At 38.2% G+C, this 22,659-nt stretch overlaps 3 protein-coding genes across 5 annotated transcripts; 1 reads left to right on the top strand and 2 right to left on the bottom strand.

The window, feature by feature from the left end:
- The first annotated feature begins 850 nt into the window (after positions 1-850).
- On the top strand, positions 851-4,095 carry LOC119118124 (transcription factor 23-like). Its single transcript, XM_037244900.1, has 4 exons — positions 851-1,389; positions 1,828-1,971; positions 2,538-2,702; positions 3,531-4,095. Exons 1-4 carry the CDS (start codon positions 1,237-1,239, stop codon positions 3,663-3,665), a joined length of 597 nt encoding a protein of 198 aa, XP_037100795.1. The 5' UTR covers positions 851-1,236; the 3' UTR covers positions 3,666-4,095.
- Positions 4,096-7,563: 3,468 nt separating this feature from the next.
- Positions 7,564-19,958, bottom strand: slc5a6a (solute carrier family 5 member 6a). Of its 3 annotated transcripts, XM_037243896.1 has the most exons (18): positions 19,427-19,533; positions 15,632-15,875; positions 15,336-15,557; positions 14,540-14,605; positions 14,255-14,306; positions 13,745-13,812; positions 13,251-13,405; positions 13,038-13,178; positions 12,839-12,968; positions 12,670-12,758; positions 12,269-12,381; positions 12,136-12,203; positions 11,939-12,025; positions 11,674-11,852; positions 11,465-11,568; positions 10,883-11,004; positions 10,449-10,664; positions 7,564-9,371 (listed from the first exon to the last, which is right to left on the bottom strand). In XM_037243896.1, exons 2-17 carry the CDS (start codon positions 15,755-15,757, stop codon positions 10,470-10,472), a joined length of 1,917 nt encoding a protein of 638 aa, XP_037099791.1. In that variant the 5' UTR covers positions 15,758-15,875; positions 19,427-19,533; the 3' UTR covers positions 7,564-9,371; positions 10,449-10,469. The 3 variants fall into 3 exon arrangements, with proteins under 3 accessions (XP_037099791.1, XP_037099790.1, XP_037099788.1); XM_037243895.1 differs by lacking the exon at positions 19,427-19,533 and adding an exon at positions 19,846-19,958 and having other exon boundaries at positions 7,564-10,664; XM_037243893.1 differs by having other exon boundaries at positions 7,564-10,664.
- An 87-nt stretch (positions 19,959-20,045) lies between these two features.
- rpl7l1 (ribosomal protein L7-like 1) lies at positions 20,046-22,394 on the bottom strand. The gene is made up of 6 exons (XM_037243901.1): positions 22,248-22,394; positions 21,726-21,834; positions 21,174-21,337; positions 20,964-21,101; positions 20,779-20,891; positions 20,046-20,632 (listed from the first exon to the last, which is right to left on the bottom strand). Exons 1-6 carry the CDS (start codon positions 22,364-22,366, stop codon positions 20,424-20,426), a joined length of 852 nt encoding a protein of 283 aa, XP_037099796.1. The 5' UTR covers positions 22,367-22,394; the 3' UTR covers positions 20,046-20,423.
- Positions 22,395-22,659: the final 265 nt, after the last annotated feature.

Genomic DNA, 22,659 nt, shown 5'->3' with positions numbered 1-22,659 from the left:
CCCCTTACTTAATTGGTAGTGCCGCCCCAAATACTGTGACGTCATAGATACAAATACGTAATAGAAAATGGATAAAACTGAACGGAGTAAAAATATCCCCCAAACAGAATCTCTGCAAAAAGTATCTCAGCAACATCTGGAGGGATAGATAATTTTTTTCTACTATCTGTGAGACTCCAAGTGCACAATAAAATGTATTTTAAAGCTAAAAAAGTGGATTTTTCATGATAACAGCACACGCACCTCCTTAATGAGGACAAGTGGTATTGAAAATGTATAGATGGATGCTTTAAAAAATCATTAAAAGGTTCCAAGACAAAATGCAAGTAGCTATTGTAAAAAAAATTGCCTTTGTTTTAGCAATAACATAACCTACAGGCCAAAAAAATTAATGTATAATAAATGTGATATTGTTTAATATAATAGATTAATTTATTGCTTGTGTCCGTTAAAAAAATTACAAAATAATCGCATATCAAATTGCAATCTCAAACTCGTGCATGTGTGCGTGCATCATTTATTTTTATATTTTTTTATTTATGTCATAAACAGACCAAAATACCAGAACTATTCGACCTCTTGGTCATGCTAGTTAATGTCGCACTGCCCCTGACCCTTCTCTGTCCCACCCTAGTCCAGCTGTTACCACAATTTTGAGTTTCCCAAGCCCCCCAGAGTGCCCTGGCTCAGGACCCCCTTCTTGTCCTGTACTCCCCCTGGCCTTACTGCCCGCCTGCGTGCTCCTCTTGGCAGCCAAACAACCAGGGAGGATCAGGACGACCGGGCGGCCAAGATAAGGACCACATCAAGTTCCCCACATTACCTCACTTGATAAGGGAACAAGCGAGACAGCGCAAAGCGGGCGGGGGCCGGAGGGGGGTCTCATTTTTTGGAATGCTCTGGATGGATGCTGATGCACTGAGAACTTTGCTCATGGACTGCAAGACAGAGCTGCAGCAGGAAAAATTGGAGGACCCACTTGGAGGAATGCTCCGGATGAATGCTGATGCGCTCATGACTTTTCCTTGTGGACTTCTCACCTCTTGTTATTGTTAAGTTTCCGGAGACAAAATTTTAATCTTGAAAACTCTTGAAATCAGATGATCCTAAGTGCAGGAATAAATAACATCAAACCCAGGGAATCAATTAATGTCCAGCCAATGGGCGTAGTCGACACAATTCCATTCGGTGAAGCCTCAGGACAATCTGTGCTCATCTCCATCATCCCCAGCGCTCATGGCAGGAAATCCTTTGGAGAGTCTCATGTCGACCACCGTGAGCCACCAACCAGCAGAACCTGAGACCCAGCGAGCCTCCACCAGCAGAAGTCCAGCATGCCTGCAAAGACGCAGGAACAGCTTTCGCAGCAACCGGGAGTTGTGTTATCTGGTAAGCAAAAAAAAATAATATGATTTAGAAAAGAAGTTATTACCCACTGACCTAAATACGTATTTATCGATTTCGATATCGATTTATAATGAAATTGCTCTGATATCAAATGCAACTTGTTCTTCTTACAATACTTTTTATTAGGGCCTCGGCCGATTAATTTAATCAGCTGACATTAGATATTTTAAAATTGCAAAAAAAAATGGACTATTTTGTTGTTGTTTTACATACTTAACACATTAAGACACAAGATGAAAATAATAACATCCAAGCATACCTCCAAAAGAAATTCCCCAAAAATCAGCAGATTTTTAGTTATCTGTATGACTGAGAAAACAATCTAAAATCATATAAAAAAATCGTGAGCATGCACCGACAGAGCTTTTAGTGAATATTTTCGCTTTCAATTTTTAAAAATATGGAGTGTGTACCTTTCAGGTGCCATCTGCTTGCGGGCCCAGATCAAACACGAGTGATGAAAAGATCTCGATCAGCACACCACGCAATCATCACTCCCCAGAAAATGCAGCACGAGAGAGAAGCCGCGTACGCAACCTGCGTCAGGCCTTCCACAGCCTGCAGGTACTCAATGTTGTTGTTTTGAATGTGTTCATTCACAATCGGATTAGCGGAAAGAAAAAAAAATCTTGGATAGGCAACAGCCAACAAAATTAGAATATTTCCCCATTTAGTGGCCGGGGAATGTTTTTACTGTTACCTTTTTTTCAGACTCTGGCTTGCCACTACCCTCATCCCAACTCTGTTGCTCTACCCTTGGTTGTCATGGTAACGCGAAACTGCGCTTGTATTGCAAACCCCATCGTAGAACAAACAGTGTGAGCAGAAAATTTAAATCACGATTAACAAAATCGGTTTTGATTGGAAATGTGAGTGCATAGAATCAAATCAAATCAAATCAAATCGTTCCACTTAAAATATGTATCGTCGTTTAATCGTATTGCACCCAATGTAGTTTGTAATTGTTTTTTATTGGAGAGATGCACACCCTTATTAACTATAATGCCAAGTTTTGTAGCCAAATGGAACTTCGATTTCAGTTTTAGTTATGTGTGAAAAGATTCTTGATCGAAGCATTAAATTATGACACAAACGGAAATATTTTTTTTCATGTGCAAACTCTCTCCTAGGCTGCTCTGCCTTCAGTCCCTCGTGACACCAAGTTATCCAAGCTGGATGTTCTGGTTCTGGCAACCAACTACATAGCTTACCTGACACAAACCCTGGACCAGGGAAGAACTCTGACCGAGCACACTTTACCACCGAGACCAGGTGGTTACCTCCACCCGGTTAAGGTAAACCTGAGCGACAGTAGTGTGCATGTTGACCCTGTGTATATTTTTTCCTGATTCTGTACATATGGAGTATCAAAAGATTTGTCAGACAATAGAATCAATTAAAAGAAATCTGCTTTTTTTTTTTGCATTAAATGATTGATGGAGATGATTTTCTAAATAAATAAATAAATAAATAAATAAATAAATAAATAAATAAATAAGACCTTACCAATTAATCAGATATTTTTTTAATCTTTTTTCCCCCTGAATTTGTTTTGATTTTTACAAATTGACCCATTATAGCATGATAATGATAATGGGACAATTCATTAATTTAACAGTTAATTTTTCCATTAAAAATGATGTGGTCCTAGATTCATAGAAAATAGGTGTGATCGGTCTGATCTTCAAAAATGCTAAAAACAATTAGGCAATAGAGCAAACGAACATACTACCAGTTGGTCGCTCAGTTTGAGCTTCATCGACAAGACCATTTATGTTGACGCCGTATTCAGAGCCCAAAATAAGCATTTGACATTGTACCATTTTTTTATTACGGGTGAGAGGGGGTAGTTGCCGAGTGCAGTATATTAAGAAGCGCCTTAAAAGGGCAGGCAAAATCAGGCAACACCAAATACGTATATTCCCCTTCTATACACACAATTGCATTAAAACAATTAAATTTCTTTATTTACACGTCGTCACACGAAATTCTGAACACATCGTTCACTCCAGATCACAATGAACCTGGTTACGGCGGTAGAGCTGATCTTAAGTTCAACAAAGAAGTTGAATAAAACTGTTACGTTATGAATAAATTAATATATCATGATTATGTTTCTCCAGAAATGGCCGATGCGTTCCCTGCTCTACTGTGGCAGTGTTGGGGACGTGTTTTCTGGGGTCCAAGCCAATCAGAGGCCTACGTCTGGACAAGATGCATACCTGCCTGATCGTACAATAGGACACAAGGAGTGTTAGGAACATACGAGACATCAAGTCAAATGTTTCAAATCTTTCGAACATTTTGATGATGTGGAAATTCACTGCCCGCAATAGTCTTTCCTAAATGTAAAGTTAATATTTTATTTTCTCATGGCATAGATTATGGGCAATGAAAATTGATGTTGTCCATAGTCCAAGTCATTAAAACTGCATGTTACTTTATATATTGGCTAACATCTTTTTGTGAAAGTCAGTCAGAAGTGACTTAGGTTAATGGGCATTTGTTACCTAAGTGTAATAATAAAAAATAAAAAAATTGACAAATTCTCATCTTGATATGCCTAAAGTGAATGATTATGACATCATAGCAAGCAGCAAGTTATTTGTTATTTGTATGCCCTGACAATATTACATTAGGAAAATGATCTTGGAAATGAATAAACAAAATAAAATAACAAATCAGCAATGTCTGGTCTCATCTTGTACCTCTATTTTGATTTTTTTTAAAACCACAATGCTTGAGGGAAAACAACATCAAACACAAATGCAGACAATACTGTTTTTTTTTAAAATCTAGATAAATATAATTGGCCAATATCTAGATATTGCAATTTCTGGAGGAATTGCCTGAGATTTGCTCAATGAAAAAAAGAAAATGGGTACATTTTATGGAATGATCTCATGGAGTATGTAAGTGCTTAACATAATGTATACTTAATCTAAGTAGTCAAAACAGAAAGACTCATTCTCCCTGTCCTCCCTCCCTTAAGCTATTAACTTGACAGATAATAGCACATTTTCACTACTAAAGATTCAAACAAAAAGAAACTTGGTCGTGTCGGACATTCTTTATGAATTTACACTAATGATTTAGTATGTGCTTTTATGATTACACTCTGCTTGCTCAAGCATTGAAGTCCAAACCAACACATAAGTCACGTTGATAAGTGAGCGGGGTGGACCAAAGCCCGGACTGACTGAACTCATCTCCCCAGAACATGATGGGCTCCGAGCAGCATTCAAGGCTACTTCCATAAATCTGTTGGGAAAGGGGGTGAGGCCTGGGGGACATCATCACCTAATTTCCAGTATGTAGTGATGACTAATTTGGAGTGCCTGGATGGAGACTTGAATACTAAAGTAGAACACTTTGTATAACAAACAATATAAAACTTCCAAAATGTAGATGGGTGAATTGTTTGTGAGCCCAATATTCTTTATACAATGATGCTTTTAGTGTAGAGGTCGGAGGTCAGGAGCATTCAATGTTGGTTTTTGGACCTTGCCATTAACGTTTGTTGGTTTATTGTTTGTTTGTTGTACGGACTTATATATGGCACTTTAAAGTGTTATTTGTTTGGTTTTTTTCATCTCTTTTTTTTGTTTTGGATGTGTTCGAATTAAAGATATCAATCAATCAATCAAACGTACGGACTTTCCCAGATTCTTTGAATCTTATGGAACATCAAATGAAATCCCTAAAGTCCATGTTATTGTTGATACATTTCTTACCTGAAGCTGAAGATCAGTGGAAACTTTGGAGTTGCTCTTCTACCCAGTCATGATGCTCACTTGTTTCCAATTAACCTGTTCGTCTGTTGAACGTTTCCAACAAGTGGTTTTTTTTAGCACGCTAACGTTACCAGGCATTTTTTGGGGAGCAGGTTGCAGGTGTCAAATTCAAAAATATTTACAAAAAAAAGGTTTCAATATAAAATATTATATAGTATATTCAAAAATATCTAGATTGGAAATGTTTCACAAAGCATTATATTATTTTTTAAATTTAATTTACACATCAAAACTTCTTTGGAAACAGGATTCATACAAGACATGTTTCTTTCACTTAAAAAAAAAAATTAGAACCTTCACAGATGGAAACCTGTTCTTTGCAAAAGCTTCAGTCCTTAAAACTTACAAAGCTCGTGGTGGTCCATTTGAGCACCTCCATCTGCAGCCTGATACCTTTAAAGTGTATTTTTTCATCAATCCATCCAACTGGATCATGCTGAAGACAACATGTGTCCAAATCATCTATCTACCCCCCTCATCCGCTCATGTTTGTAGATAATAACCACATTTTTACTATGTTTTGCTCATTATGGCCAGAACGCTGATGGCAGGGTGGATTTATGAAGCTCTGTAGCCACACTCCCTGTTTTGGCTGGACTCATTGCTCCAAATGGCCAGAAGCAGTGGGAGAGGATGAACAAGGAGGGTGACTTGGGAGAAGAAAGGAAGAAGAGGGGAGGATACACTGGAGACTTGTGAGGGAAATGACTGAAATAGGATAAAGACGACGGACTAGTAATTCAGCAGGTCAAAATAATAAAATCAAAAGGATGACACAATGAAGAAGAAGAGAAAAAGCAACTGGAGAAGAAATGAAATTCTCCTAAATCCTTTTGAAAAAGGGATTTTGTCAAGTGCACACATACTCAATAAACCAGTCACTAGAACTCCGGCTTTTACTTATTTGGATTTTACAAAAAATAATGCTGCTGGATTTTGAGCAGATTTGAATTTGGGCCAGCTGAAGAGCTGCTATTGCCATTCCGATTGCCAATTCCCCATCCACAAAAACAATTTCATTATTAGTTATTTTACACAGGTCGTTTATGTATAAAACAAAAAACTTGGGGCCCAGCACTGACCCCTGTGGGACACCGTAAATATGAAAGTTATTGTATCTAGAAAGAACTCCAAAGTGATCAGACAACAGGAAGGTGAGGACTTTAAAATCACTTTAATCTCTCAATTCAAGTACCGTTTTTTTCCGTGTATAATACGCCCCCATGTATAATACGCACCCTAACAATGGCATGTTGATGCTGGAAAAAAGCCTGTACCCAGGTATAATACGCACCCAATTTTTTTTTCTTTTTTTTTTTCTTTTTTTTTTTAAGTCCCAATGATCGTCACACACGCAGGGAGGCAATGGGTCCCATTTTTATAGTCTTTGGTATGGTCTTAACTAGGCTGGATGTATTTTTTTTGTTGGCGTTGATTTCTCCAACTGCCCGTAAAGGCACCACCGCGATCAGATGAAAAGAGAGGAAAGTGACGTGCGGACATGTGAAAAAGGCGGCTCTGTATGGGAGAGACGTTGAAGAGGAATAATAACACCCTTGGAAACCAAAACTTGCCCCTCGTCGTGACTCGGAGCCGCAACAAATGTTTCGGATTTGTGTAGGGTACATTGTGACAGCAAACGAGCAGGTGATCGAGCAAACGTCTGATACGAGAGCATTGCGTTCGTATGGAGCGTGTTTGAAGTGAACAGCAGAGACGAAAGGAACAATGCAAAGTGTTGTGAAATAAAATATTACCTGTAATACGCATTTTGTTATTTGCTGATTGTATTAAACTATCACATTCATTGTCAGTCAAGAAGAGAAGAGGACTATTATCCCTTCTTTGACGAAATGACCAGAGCACAGTACAAACACACTATTGTTCTTTCGGTATTTATTCAACCCACATTCTTTCACAACATGACAAGAAGAGAACAATACATAAATCAATACTCGTACCAGTACCATGATTTTCTTAAAAAAAAAAATAAAAATAAAAATTTAATTAAAAAAAAAAAATTTGAAAAAAAATTGTACCCATGTATAATGCGCACCCCAGATTTTAGGACAATAAATTAGTTAAATTTTGCGTATTATACACGGAAAAAAACGGTAAATAAAAATTGTACAAGTACGTACGTACATCCAATAAAGAGTGAAACGTAAATCAAGATTTAAAGTCGCCATTGAATCAACAGGCTACACCATTTTTTCCACTCTTATTGTTCCTCATCAGACACATGAATATTTTCCAATTTTTAAATCATTCAAGATCTCACATAAAACAAATGAGATGTTACAATAAAATAAAGGCACACCCAAAGCTGAGGAATCAGCCCAACATCAGGAAGGATTTTTTATTTTTTTGGAATGCGTAAGTTAGAACTCTTGTGATATGGTATACACATAACAATAAATATTGTTATGAACAATATTTATTAAAGGCAGAAATTACTAAGTGTCATGCTTTTCTTGCACAAAGTGGTATTTTTGTGCAGCCTTGCCTGTAATTGAAAATTAATTTCGTACCATATTGGGCAGTAAAATGTGTCCATTTTCGTTTCAGTAGCTGATGACCTGAACTTGAATGTCTTTATTGTGCTTAAAGCTTTTCAATCGCGCATCAAGAAATCTTAAAATGGAAATATTAGAAAATTTCAGTGCTCCAGTTCACTTTTCTCACAGTGTAAAGGGGGATTTATCTGCATATCATTAAGGTGACATTACAGGCACATACACTTCAAGTAATTTCAGGTACTATGAAGGATCCGCAATAATAAAAAAAATAATTAAAAAAAAGATTCATCACATACACAGGATTTATTTAAATAATTATATTAAAATGTGAACACAGTATCCTGAATGTGGGATGTGGCACTGTGAAAACAACAATCCTTAAAACAATTGTTTTAACTGCTACATTCCCAATTCGGTCTGTTATTCACAAAAAAAATAAAAAAAATACAAATAAGTTTTATTGCATATAGAATTTCACATTTCAATTCATGAAATGTGTGGAGGCCTATTGTGAAATTATAAAAATATACAAATATGATCTAAAATAGATACTCCATTACAAATCAAATAGGCAAGCCTTGTATTCTATATGCATTGGATAAATTGAGGTATTTCAGGAAGACAAAAACATTTGTGTGGCTACAAACGGTCCAACCAGCAAGCTCAGCTGCTTCTCCTCTGGTTTCGTCCCCTTGATTGTCTGGACTGTGCTTTAAAAAAACATTTTCATCGCAACAGGAGAGTGTGTAAGGCAACCCAGACGCTGAGTCTTCTCTTTTGGTTCAAATTATGTTAAAAATGAACTTTTCCATTTCTCTTTCCAGATTGTAGTCTTAAAACAAATCATTCGAAGCCATGTGACTAAAAAATGGCTGTGGAGTTTATCACATCTCGATAAAACTCTCACTTCAAACAAAGACAATGGATGGATGAGATTACCATAGGATGAGCAAGAATTCTTTGATTCCAAAAAACATGACAGAAGAGATGAAGAAAAAAAAAAAAATTGAGACGAGTACAATTAGTCATACTGGCAATGACGGTTTACAATACAGGTGCAAAACATTTGAACAGGTTTTCATTCGGGGGCCGTTGAGTTAAGAATAACCTGAAATTCGACTCCAATTCCCGTTCTCATAAAATCAGGACAACCGAGTGTGATTAACAAAGGAGGCACTTTAAACTTTGCGTGTGTCTATATTTGAAATAAATCAGAGTGGTATTGTTCAAATGTGCACGTCCAATGTTTGACTTAACCGGATGTTTGAAGTAAAGCAGCTTGAAAGAACCATTATGAGAAGTACACGGAGGAGAAAGGAGAAAACTTATCTCGCTTGTAACCGAGAAGCAACTGCAATAAATTGTTGATCAATAATAATGGTGACATTTTGATAAAAAAATAATAATTAATATCGATGTAATCTTTCTGTACAGCAAGTTTAAACTACTCATTGGTGTCTTTACTGTTCAGTATGAATAATTTTTTTACAAAAATCCATCATTTCTCCCATTATCAAACAATGCCCTGTCCGTACCTAAATATTAATACTTACGATTAATTTCCCGGTTGCAGATGAAGACTTTACGACAGAGGGTGGTTTTAAATAAGACAAATGAAACGCCATTATCAAGACAAGTTTCTCCCACAACACTGTTTGGAAAAAAAAAATGTTTTAGCTTAAGATGAAATGTATTCATCTGATTTAACTCAGACCATCCCTGCACTGATCGGAACACGCAGACGAGGTATGAAACATCGTACGTCTACATTAGTTGCTAATCGTAAACCAAGATCACACTGCACGGAACAAGAACGGAGGCTTTGTTTTGTCATTTTCTACTCTCATATAATATTTCTCTTGTAAAGAGTTTGCTGTTCTCGAGCTAAACAGAAAATATGACATTTCTCTGCTTGCTACCTCAAGTCAAGTCAGAACAGCTACTAGTGCTCCTTTGACAATACAGAAGAAGCAATCAGAAAGGGAATCCTTTCTGGGGACTGTCAACTTTTGGAAGATGCCGCTTTATAGTGTTCCTTTTTTTTTCTCAAAATGAAAATAAAAAAAAGGGTACTCTTCCGTGACAGTAATCATTAGCTCAATTATTGCAATACCCAACCACTTCTCATTGGCTATGTTTACATAGACACATTGATTTGGATTAAAAGATTGACTGGAATAAAAATGCATACATACTCCATTTGGAATATTCTGATCGGAACAAGACTATTCCAATGAATGGGGTGAATTATGTCAATTGATAATCTGATCGGCGCGCAAAAAAACAGTTCGGAACTAGCATGTCTGTGACGCAAGTTCATTATCGCATGTGCAAGAATGTACAGTTGGCCTCGTGTCTTAAGGATGAACATAAGCAAATACAAAAATACAATTTGGAGTATAAATTGCAGCTCCATTACGAAGTATTAACTCGACGAAACGGTGCAAAACGAGAAATATACTGAAATAATGCTAATGTCGAAATGGATGGAGTGAGTTTTTTGTTGACACGAAAATTGCTCCCGCTTTCTTCTACTATTATTTCCGGCATATTTGGTCAACCTGCACGAAGGTGTGACGCGTGAAAACGTAGTATTTTTAGTGTCCATGAAAACAGTGAATCCGATCATAATTTTAATCCAAACTCTCGGATTGAAGTTGTGTCCATGTAAACGTAGCCATTGTCATGGATTAGTATGTTTATTCCTTATTAGGAAAAAGTTACTGACTGCGAGAGATGAAGACAAGTCTTAGAGGGCCGTTTCCTCGAGGCAATGAGCGGTCATCTTGCACAATGGCAAAGCCGCCCTGCTTTCCTCATCTTCTGTCTGCACGCTGTCACTCTCCATTTCTTTGTCTTCTCTGATGGTGTCCTCTTTGCAGTAAGATGCTCCGTTGGCACCTTTCTTGGCCCTCTCGTAAGGCTGCGTGTTGATTTCGCTGGGCTGGTCGAGAAAGACAGGACGAATTAAAACAAGGAAAATGGCCACTCTTGTGTTCATTTCTTTTTTTTTTTTTTTAATCAATGCTCATTAAATAACTTTTGCCTGATTCAAGTTATTTCTGTGACCACTTTTTGTGTTTTCCTTCTATCAACAAAGATGACATCATTCATACAAAACATACATGGATGCTTTTCAAGAAAACCAATTGGCATGGTCACCTTTAGCGGTAGAGGAGTGACGCAGCAAAGTTTTTCCTTGTAGCGTTGCGGCAGAAAGGAAAGCAGATTCCCCAAGACTGGGTACACGGTTCCTGGGGTCAACTGCTTCTCGTTCATTGGTCCTAAAATTGGTAAATTGAGTAAATTAATTTTTGAAGAGAAATAAACAGGTCAACGACATTCAACTTACCGTATTTTCCGGACTATAAGGCGCACCTAAAAACCTCAAATTTTCTCAAAAGCCGACAGTGCGCCTTATAGTCCGGTGCGCCTTATATATGGACCAAATAGAGAATGATGGATGGATGGAACTTTACCTTTTTAAGTTTACTGATCTATCTGACTGTTTTGTTTTGTACTTATTAAAGTAAGCTTTACATGTTTATTTTGTGTGTTGTGTGATATTAACATTATTGATATATTGTTTTCACCATTTCAAGTTATTATATTGTGATTGCATTAACGGTGCGCCTTATAGTCCGGTGCACCTTATATATGGACAAACTTTTAAAATGGGCCATTCATTGAAGGTGCGTCTTATAGTCTGGTGCGCCTTATAGTCCGGAAAATACGGTAATGTACCTGTAAGCAGGCTGACGAGAAGTCCCACTACAACCACAGTGGTAGAATTGTGAGCACTGTACCACATGTAGGACAAAGAATACAGTGCGTCCAAACCTGTTGGCCTGAGAGGTGGAGGAAAAAAAAGAGGTAAGTAATTAAATCAGACTGGCATATTTTTTATCAAGCTCCACGCAAGGAGGCTAAGTAGAGTTCATGTATGACTGTACCTAGATTTTGTTATAGTAGCATTAACCAGTGAAGTCATGACTGTCGTGGTTATGTTATCAAAAGGCGGCGGTGTGACGGTACTGAGTGGTGGCACACTTGCAGGCATACGCGTGACAATACTGCCAATGCCAATCCAGAAGGCCATGGCGAGACCTGCTGCTAAGCCAACTAATGCCCCCTGGGAACATCAAACAAAAAAGAGGGAGTCTGCATATCACGTTGACATTATTTGACAGTATTGATGAAATAAAAATTCACACTTACAATGGAGTTTGCCCAAGGGAAGAACATTCCCAAGCAAAATAAGCCCAGAAGAGGTCCACCCACCATCCCAAATATGCTTAAGGCTGCCTGAGGGGGGGGAAGAGGATAAACACATATACATCTGTACAGACATCTCTACTCTTCACAGAGGATAAAGAATATATGAATGAGTACCGTTACACTGAATGTTTTGTTACCTGCAACACAGATCCCATTATGGAGGCGAGGTAAGCCATGGCCAGACATATCAAGCCATAGGCCAGCGCTGTGAGAGACAACCACAAATCATAAATATACATAATAATGATAATAATAAAAATACTTCTTTACCAAGTCCTTTAGATAGCAGTGTGGCTTTCGACTCAGTCATGTTGGGAAAATAAGGTTTAATGAGGTCCTCCATCGTTACTGTTGCCAGGGAATTGAAGGCTGACGAGATGGTGCTGGAGGGGAAAACAAAATATTTTTAAAAATGTCAGTTTTTTTTTTGTTTGCCTATTCAGGGAAATTAAACAGTTTTTCTAATCTTCCCTTTGACCATAATTCAAATAGAAGAGCCGAGCAAACCATCACCATTTCAAAGATCATCAAAAAGAAAGCCCTATTTGATATGTAAATCTCAATTTTCCATAAGCAAAACTACTCACCATCTCAAATGAAAATGACCAAAAATCACAAATGAATCCAAAACTATAAGCCGAGAAGATATTTGTACTATTAGTGTTATTTACCTGAGCGCTCCACTAAAGAGGCAGGCCACAAACAGTCCTGCGAGGCCAGGCAGATCCTTGAATACATCCATCACAAAGTACAACACCATCTGGCAAAAAGACAAACATGAAGATGCATTTCTAATCAGCAACCACTGATATGATAAACCATAACACAATTAATGTTTACCTGATCATTTGCTTTGACATAGCCCTTATCAAGAGGGCTGTCCTCTCCATAGCGAGCAAACATAACCAGCCCCATCAGACAACCTAAACACAGGACGATCTGCTGGCATGGGAAAACAACATAGCACGACCTAGAATGGACAAGAAGAAAATGATTACTTACAAAGTTGGGTGCTATAACAACAAAAATACACACTCACATTATGGCCTCTTTCTCAGTGCGCGAACTGAGGTATCGCTGGACTTGGGCCTGGTTGACCCCATACAAGGCCAGCATCAGAAAGACTCCACCCACACCCAATGTCCAGAAGGTGTGGCGCTCCAAAGGATCTGGGTTTAGACTACAACCAAATGCATGGGTTTCAATGTCAATTTGCATGAAAGTCAAATTGGGGTGGGGGAATATTACTCACTCAAGTCCTGCAATGCGGCTGCCGTTCACTGCTTTCCTCCAGACCTCCGCCATGCCCCCTGCCTGATGTGCACCTACAATAATAACCGCCAGCTGCCCTGCAAACATTACTACTGTCTGGAAGACATCGGTCCACATCACCGCCTTTAGGCCCCCCTGAGGGACACAATAAGATTAAAAAAAAAAACAATAATAACTCTTATCAATCTGTGCAAACCTTGAATTGATCAGAGCCTTGATATTCTACCAACACATGGAATCATGCTGATAGAGCAAAATTTTACAGCTTGTAAAATTTGGGTTTTGATCAACAATTTGAGGGAAAAGAGGTCAAGTCAATGATTACTATGTGTTTTGTTTTTTATCCTGTTGGCTTTATGTGCCACAGTCTTTATGGTGAAGGGCAAAGTCATTAAAAGCGGTTACACTGTACTTTAGTTGTAAGGAAAAGAATGAATAAATTGAGAAAATGTAGCAAATTAATTTCTGACTCACCAGACATGTATAGAGAGTGCACACGAGTCCCATGGCAAGCACAGCTCCCCATAAGTCAAAACCAGTGACTGTAAGCAAATACAAGACTATTATCACTGCATATTCTATGATGGACAATTGGTTCTCTTGAAATTATTTTTAGACAAAGCATTTTGCAAAACCAAGGACAGAAAGGACACAGAAAATACATACAGAACAGTCAATAAATTAAAAGGGATGTCTAAGGTCAAATTAATTTACATTTTCATTATCCATTCATAATTGTACTGTCCCGCCATTTCATTTCAAGTCATGAGACTTGATTCGAGTTTTCTTTTCCTAGCTCAGCTTTTCTCCAGGAGAAGAAAATAGTTTTGAGTGAATCCTATTCTTACAAAGATTGGTGTCATGTATTATTTTCAAAGTCCTAAAATAAATGTCAAAAATAGACACGTTATTTATTATACATTACAGCTGTTGTTCAAAAGTAGTGCTGTGGTTACAAGAAAACTTTTTTTTTTTTAATCTCACCTGCATTGAGTGCCAAGGCTGGAGCATAAAGGACCACTCCCATATAAACAACCTATAAAATAAACCATTTTAAAACATTAGTATATGCAGATAATTGGTACACGCTGAACAAATATAGCTTTAAAATTAATGTTTTGATCGGGCTTCCGTAAGAAAATTATTATAAATTAACAGCTGATCTGTTTCTCATATGCAGAACACTTTCATCTAAAAAATCTTAACTGTTCACCTTTTAATCACTAAACATAATTGTACCAAAAATACATATCCAAAGATAAAAAATACCATTTGAAAGATGAAGGTCACAGTTCCACATATACGGACTGTCTTGTTGAAGCGCAGCTCCAGATACTGTTAAAAGAAAAAAACAAAAGAAAACAAACAAAAAAATACAGAAAATGCCTGTTACATATAATCTCAGAGTCATATATGGTTATTGATAACCAGATCATGTTTTTGGTCACAGTACACTACTGACTAGAAAACGACTGATAGGTGTCCTTGATGAAAGAGAAAAAATAAATAAATCGGCACAGTCTTCAGTATTGAGTTTGCTAGCGCTGATTGTTAAAATGTCAATAAGACCGCTAAGAGGACAGATAAGAAAGCCGACCTCTGAGATTATCATAAGACAAACACAAGAGAAAGGGGAGATTTGAAGGGGGGGGAAACAAAGACAAGAAGACGACATTAAGCACATTATACTGTATAAACTACTGCTAAATAAGCCATGTGGACTGTACTTTTTATTTACCTCACTGCAAATTGTGATTCATAAAAAAAAAAAATGCACAAAAGAAATGCTGTTTAACACTTTGATTTGATAAAAGAACATTTCGTGAAATAATAGTCAGCTCCCTCAAATAAATAAAGTATTTTCACAAACTTTATACAGTTCTTAGTGGCCTTCCTATATATTAATAAAAGTAAAATGATTTGTTTTCTCAACAAAATCCATTTTGTTGAAATAGGAGATTAATCACAAAAACATGGCTCTTCCTTTTAGATTAATATTTTGTTCGTCAACTCTGACATCTTTTAGTAGTTTCCAACTAGAAACACGGTTTTCCGCCCTGTGTACCTCATATGCGCTGGAAAGCCGCAGCCTGTAGAAGACAGGTATGAAAACATGAGCTGGGATGAGAAGTCCCAAGAAGTACGAGCAGCCCAGGAACCAGTACTGTGTCCCGAACGTGTAGACTTCAGATGGTGCACCCAGGATTGCCACAGCGGACTGGAAAGTGGCGAGAAGTGACAGCGACACAGGCAGCAAGCTCATTGAGCGGTCAGCCATCAGGAACTCCTGAAGGACAACAAAAATGGTTTCGGATTAGACTAAAAGCTTTTTGCAAAACTTTAAAAAAAAAAAATGCCCACCTGTGTTGTACGCTGGCGTCCACCTGAAAATGCATAATACAAGCCGATACCAGCTGAGGCCACCAACAATAATGCAAAGATGACGTAGTCCACCGTGGTGAAGTGCATCTGGACTACTCCCCCCATGGTGACTCTGGAAGTTGGCCGGATTTGTTGAGTCTGGGGACTGGAGGTCGTCTAAGAGGCCTTTGGGTGTGATCACAATTCTAAAGATTGTACATCACCCATGGTGATACCCAGAGAGCTGGAGGGAGACAAGGAAATAGTGTCAAATACATCAACGGGGATATGTTACGTAACTAATTCGACTTACACGCAAAGGCGTGTAAAAAAAAAAGTTTCCCTGCCCATGACTCGGCCGTGATCTTCAAGAGGGAAAATCCCAGAAGCTTTATTATATTACGTAAAAGCCAGTATAATCAAATAATATAATCAAAAGTACAGTAGAGTTCAAATGTAAAAAATCTTGCAAAAAAGTATTATGTTAATTATTAGGATGCTACCACAGCTAGATTCTGGAACAGATTGTTTTATGAAAAACAATATCATGATCATAAATAGCAAATTAAGATGAATGATAATATTCTAAATGGAAGCTGCACTTTTGTCTCGGACTTTAATCTTCTTCACCCTGAAAGACAAAATATAACAGCAGAAAACTCAAATTCAACACCCGTGTGATCTTTTCCCAATTTTGTAACAGATACCTTCAAGCAAACAAAACCTAATCCCTCGTTGTGTTTTTTGTAAAAATGTAACCTCATCCTTGTACGGATTTCATAGCGTGGAAACGCAACGGGGGAGAATTGCTTTCGTAGGGGGCACACTGACTTCGTACGTCACAAGCCGGTAAATTCACATGGCCGACTGCAACCACCCCATCCCTCGTTGGTATTCTTTCTACGCACAGGGAGGGGCGGGGACGACGGGACTTCAACCTGAGGTTGGGGGGCTATCTGCAGAAAACAGCTTGGATGGCCACAATGATAAAGACCTAGTGTGAAGTAAACTGTTTTAAACTATTTTATTTTGTTGCTTTTTTTTTTTTTTTAAACCACCTAGGTTCTTAATTAGACCCATAGCAACGCGATTAACAACAAAAAGGCTTTTAGTTGGCAATCTACAGTAATCTTCAGAAATGATGTCATTTCAAGGTGCCGAGTCTCCAGTACTATTGTACTGCATTGTTAATTGTTGTTCACTGCTATCTCATTTTTACGTTCACAGCTATCGCGCTATTCGGCAAAATACCTCAGCGATGCGCGGCGATGCATTGTTCCTATTCAAGTCAGTTATTCGAGAGGCCAAATATAAAAATAGGGCACCCTTTTCCTCCATGGAACGGATTTTTCGCCGGCCCGTGTCTCTGAGTCTTTTTTTTTTAAGCTCTTAAGGAATTGTTTTATCCTGTTTTGCTGAGTACAGAAGTTGCTTGTTCATAAACCCAATCTAAATGTCAGGGAAACGTTTGCAAAGTTGCTTACATTCCAGTCTAAATGTCTGCTTTCCCGGGAAACCAATGTTCTGCCAGTCACTCCGCATGTAATCATCACATGCAGGGTGCATGGTAATTTACCAGTGGTGCGCAAGATGTCAGAAAATGTGGATAAAAGATTATCACAGTTTTTCAAAGTAAAAGCAGATGTTTGGAAATGTCCTATTTTCTGTCAAATATATTTCATTTTCAATCATGGAAACCTCTATTCATAGTTAAATGAAATTAAAATTCCTATGAAAATAAATCATTACAAAGAGGTCACGCAGCAGCATGGGGTTGCTTAGCAACAGAGGGACAATGGCTATACAATATCAGCTGGGGTTTAACAAGTACTGCTGAGCATGTATTTCAACACTCACACAAGAATCACATAGAACTGAAAGCAACATGGCGGAGCTGCAAAACTGGTACTTGACAATATTACTGCAGCAACAATTAATATTAAACGGAGACGCGTCATCGGTGACAGATTGATAGACCTGTCAATATTGACGCTGCAAAATTGCGGGAATGATCATGTGTAGTGGCCAAATAAAGGTTTCCCTGTAATCCTGCCTTCTCCAAGCCCCTCCATCCAAACATGTCCCCTACTTCAGTTCAACTCTAAAATCAATTACTGTATCGCAATAGTTTTCTGTTGGAAAAATTGAAGGCCGGCCAATGACAACACAAACATTATTAGACACACGTTTCTGACATGACCTGTCAGACAATGGCATTTATGAATCTTGTTGAGACTATTCTGAAAGGAAAATAGTCCTTGGTGGAGCCATGTGACTTGTGATTATTATACCAAACAAGTGATAATAGCAGATAAGCAAGGGAGGTCAGAACATCTCACTCGGCCTCACTTTCACCTTGTAAAGCATCTGAGTATTTGCTTAATGATATTCAAAGTATCTGATTCGACCAGTTGTGTTTGCAAGTGTATCACCATAATTTGCTTGTTGATCAAGAATTACACAACACTTTACACAACTTTTTTTTTTCCTTGAGCAAATTTGACTCTTTTGATAATGAGTTCCTTTCACATGCAAACGAGTCAGTTCTCGTGGTGCGTTCAAGGGACAAATCACCAAACCAAAATACCCATCATCTCCACATTAAGTTTGCCAAACATTCATGTAGTCATAGCTTCTTTCGGAGGGCCATTATGACTGTCAACCAAAATAAATGTATGAGCACCTCATATTATATACAGTCAAAGCTACAAAACAAACTGACAAATAACTCGTTTTCAAATCAGACGAGAAAAAACTGGTCAAATATTTAAAAAAAAAAAGATATTATTAAAAGTGAAGACAATTTGCAATTCTAGTAATGACACACGAATTTGATGCACAATTTGTCTTCGCGGGCCACATAAAATGATGTGGCGGGCCGTATCTGGCCCCCGGACCTTGCGTTTGACACCTGTGATGTAGATGGATGCCAGTTATCAGAAATCTAGATACATGGGACGAGATACAAGTCAGCAAAGCAAAAAAAGACACCGTAATACACTGTAATTGTTTGAGAATGTCCCAAGTCACAGACGGAGAACGCAATGCATACACAAGAAATTAGTTTGTTTTGTTTTTTGAATAATACGCCCCCTTTAAATTTCCGAGTTAACTGAAAACAATAAGCAAGAACATTTAAATTTCTGAGTTGACTGAAAACAATAAGCAAAAACCGCATCCACTGAAATTTCACATATGCTCCTCAGTTATTTATACTTCTACCTTATTCTTCTACCTAGTGCAAGTGTTTGTCCAACTACAATATTTTGAACTACATTACCCAGACGACTGCAAAATGTCATTTCTTTGACCCATCAGGCATCTCAGTCTCCAGTGATGCAGTTTGGCTTTACATGCTAGTTGCACTGTATCGTGCTGACTACCACTTTCTGGTAAACGCGACTAGTCACGCTGTTAATAATGCTAATCACGTGTTCCTGTTATAGTCCAAGTGGCCAAAAACAGATGCTATCATAGGCTAATTAATCTGCACGCGCTTGCCTTGCTGTTCATTAAGGTCCACCCAGTATAAAGGTTGAGTTGAATTGACAGTCACGCATTCGATTTTTTGTGTTGACTACGTTAGTTTAATTTGACGAGCGGTAGTGAATGGGATCAACAGTAAAGAAACAGCGGTCATGAAATCCAATTTGACAGCGCGACAACGTGGTGCTATCACCCACACCAAACTTTGCTAAACCGCAGCGCGTACTACACGAATTCAATCCCGAGTCTTTAATGTCCATGCAATTTCAATTAAACTAACAATTCAATGTAGCAATGTGACTATCTTACCTTCATAAGACGGTAAAACACAATACAATGTCAAAATCTGGTCCGGTAGGTTAGTGCGGTCGTACGTTATGGGACCGCCTCCTCTCCTTGACGCGATGCATGTTGCGTTCACTTACATAAAGTAAACTAGCAACTTAGTTTGCTAACGTCACGAATAGTGTCTTCGGTTAATTGTATTTCTAAGTTGACAGGTTTTATCAATATTCCGTTTTCTGTTTCTTAATAACCTTCGCATTGGTTCACCACGACTGTCTCCGTAGCGTAGCCGAAGACAGCATTATAGGTTGGAGAAACGACAATACTGTCCTGTACTGAATTAAGGACGAGATAACACGTCCATCGTCGTTGCAAGCGACGTACCGCATTTGTTAGCATAGCAATATGTCGTGACAACGACGTTGGCGCCACACATTACTCACCTTTTGGTCTCACCTGGATGTCCATTTCAATTCACTTTGACCGGAGCATTTTTATTTTTTACAAAAACGCCCACCCCCTGCAAGCAAGCTGCAGTGGTTGCTACTTGTAGCCCCCTCAAACTGATGACGCATGTTTCGCCTGTAATCGCGGTGACACTAGTGACTGTACATTTAAGACAAAACATTAACACGAGTTCACCTTGTTTAAAGGCTACTAGCCCATCATATTATACAATTTTATTATAAACATGTTTCAAAAATCACACTTCATTGTTTCATGAATTATGAAACCAGTCTTGTGGTTTATGAATGGGCTGCGAGTTGACTGGCGCCCTTGAGTGAATGTACAATAACAGCTCAAAGCAATGCATATTCATAATTTCAAAAAGTCTACAGATGAGTACCACTTCCAAGCAGAACAGCGCCCACCAGTGGCATATTTTCAAATACGACAACAGCAATATAGAACAGCCTCGCTCATTAAATAATGAGGTCAACATTGTGATGGTTGGTATTTGCCCCTCAATCAGTAATCCTCTTTTAAATTGCTGTGGAATGTCCATTTTGTGTCTTTTTCCTCAGTTCAGTCGCCTGACGATGGTGTTAATGTCTGTACCACGGAATCCAGGATTTCCAAGGTCCTTGAGGAGACCCGCTTTGTCCCTGGTGGCATGACGGGCCACCGACAGCTTGAAAGGCATCAGGAAGTTGTTGACTACCCGGAAGGCCTTGCCAACCGAGTAAACTTCATGAATCAAATCCTCCAAACAGATAATGCCATATTTACCTAAGAATCAAGCCAAAGGGCAGTCAGTTCATCTCTGCACAGGTGTCATAAATTCATCCATTTTTGTTTTAACTACCTACATTTCATTATCTTAGTTTTGCTAATTTCATATTTAAAGTGAAGACTGAGGCGTGGAGAAAACATACCCAAGTGTTCTTCAATGAAGGTGTTGTCTGTTAAAGGAACCGGCCTTGTAAAGCCCACTTTAGTCCGTCCCCTCTTCAGAATGAGCTCACGCACAGACTTCAGGTTTGGATACCTATTTGGTAAATCAGTGTTGTGATATGAAAATAAGACAAACATTTATAAATTGCAGTGACGTACGACTCACCCCCAGGCCACATAGGGCTCAGCAATTTTCAACATGTCGAGAGTGGTCTTGTTGATTTTGATAAAGGTTCCGTTGAAGATTTTTCTCACCCTCAACATATGGATAACCTTCATTACTTGAGGACTGATACCTTTAATACTAATGAGAAGATAACAATGAGAATTTATTGTGTGTAAAAGTAGAAAACAGGGCTACTGTTGTAATACTCACTCTCGAATGCGAACAGCAATGGCTAATTTGTACTTTTCAGGAGGCGGCGGGCCACGCGGTTTCGTTGCCAATCGACGGATGCGAGTATCATCACGATGTTTCCTATGGCTGTCCTTCACCATGTCTTCCAAGCGCTTGAACTTTATCGGCGCACCTTTAGAGACCTGAAACAATATCAAATATATTAACTGTTATTACCTGTGTAAGTGATAATAAAGACTTACTGTCTCCTTTATGGAGCAAACTATCACCATTGTTGAACTGTGCCTAGCAAGAATTTCCACATCCCCGGGATCAATAAATGCTCAATCAATGGGATTGTATTTAGCAATGCATTTTTCATATTTGCATCAGATGACAAAGTAGCTGATCCATATAATGGCAGCATACTGATTGGTTGATTAGAGGAAGTCAATGCAACTTTTTTTTTTTACATTTCAGACAAACAAATATTTGGAAACAACATTTTACACTTTTTTGTTGACTTCTCTTTGTTGTAAATGTAAACAAATTCTAAAAGACACCGTTACAAAACCAAAACAACACACTCACCCTTCTCTTTTCTTGAAGTGCAAGTTTGGCTTGTGTGGCTTTAATAGCCTGGTACGCTTTCCTCTTTTTCAAGAGAAACTCTGGTACCAACTTGATAACTTTCTTTGAACTGAAAGAAGAACCAGGTAAAGAATTACATTTGATAACATACATTCTCGATCAAAATCGCTGATTAGCATCTGCCAGTGTTGTTTCCAACGTTTGAGTACAGTAGTGTAGTTAGTGTAGCTAGCAGAATAGCATAGTCACCAATTACTACTAACAACTAACTTTCAAATCATACATTTAGTAAAACAAATAGTTGCTGTATTTTACACATGCTGACATTTCGCCCGAAATAGGAAAACATCGGAGGCTTGACACAGGAACGACACGTGAAATGTAGAATTCAAAACAGCAATCGTCGAAATATCAACACTAACAGAACAGATGAAAAGTATTTATCAAAGCAAGTCAAATCCAAAGTAATTTATGAACAAACAAAGACAGATGGACTGCGATGTAAATATAATCGTTACATACTCGGATTCAGCCATGGTGGAAAGTATCAACAAATTCGTGCCACTCTTCTTCGATTGTTTTTTGTTTCTTCTTCGCCGCGGTTTGCCAAGACGCGCAAGAAGAAGAGGCATTGTCGCCATCTAGAGTATCGGAGTGGAAGTAGATAACCTGGTAACAAGTCACCAAAAGATTATGGGTAAAGCAGAAATAAAAAAAAACCTCGGTAACAACTTAATATGATGAAGAACAAAACAACCATCCAAAATATCAAAATAGTTGTACAGCAATTGTAGTCGTACCAAATTGAGGAAATGAAATGCAGACCCGTTATTTTACTCACAGTATTCATTTTTAATTTTTCATCTCAGACTCACATAATGCTGTACACAGCCAAAAATATGCTCATCATTCCATGCCGATCTTATATCTCAAA

The sequence above is a fragment of the Syngnathus acus genome, chromosome 24 (genome assembly GCF_901709675.1).
Source record: "Syngnathus acus chromosome 24, fSynAcu1.2, whole genome shotgun sequence".
NCBI classification, from domain to species: domain Eukaryota; kingdom Metazoa; phylum Chordata; class Actinopteri; order Syngnathiformes; family Syngnathidae; genus Syngnathus; species Syngnathus acus.
The sequence above is the reverse complement of the archived record's forward strand: the minus strand, read 5'-3'. Positions and strand labels throughout refer to the sequence as shown.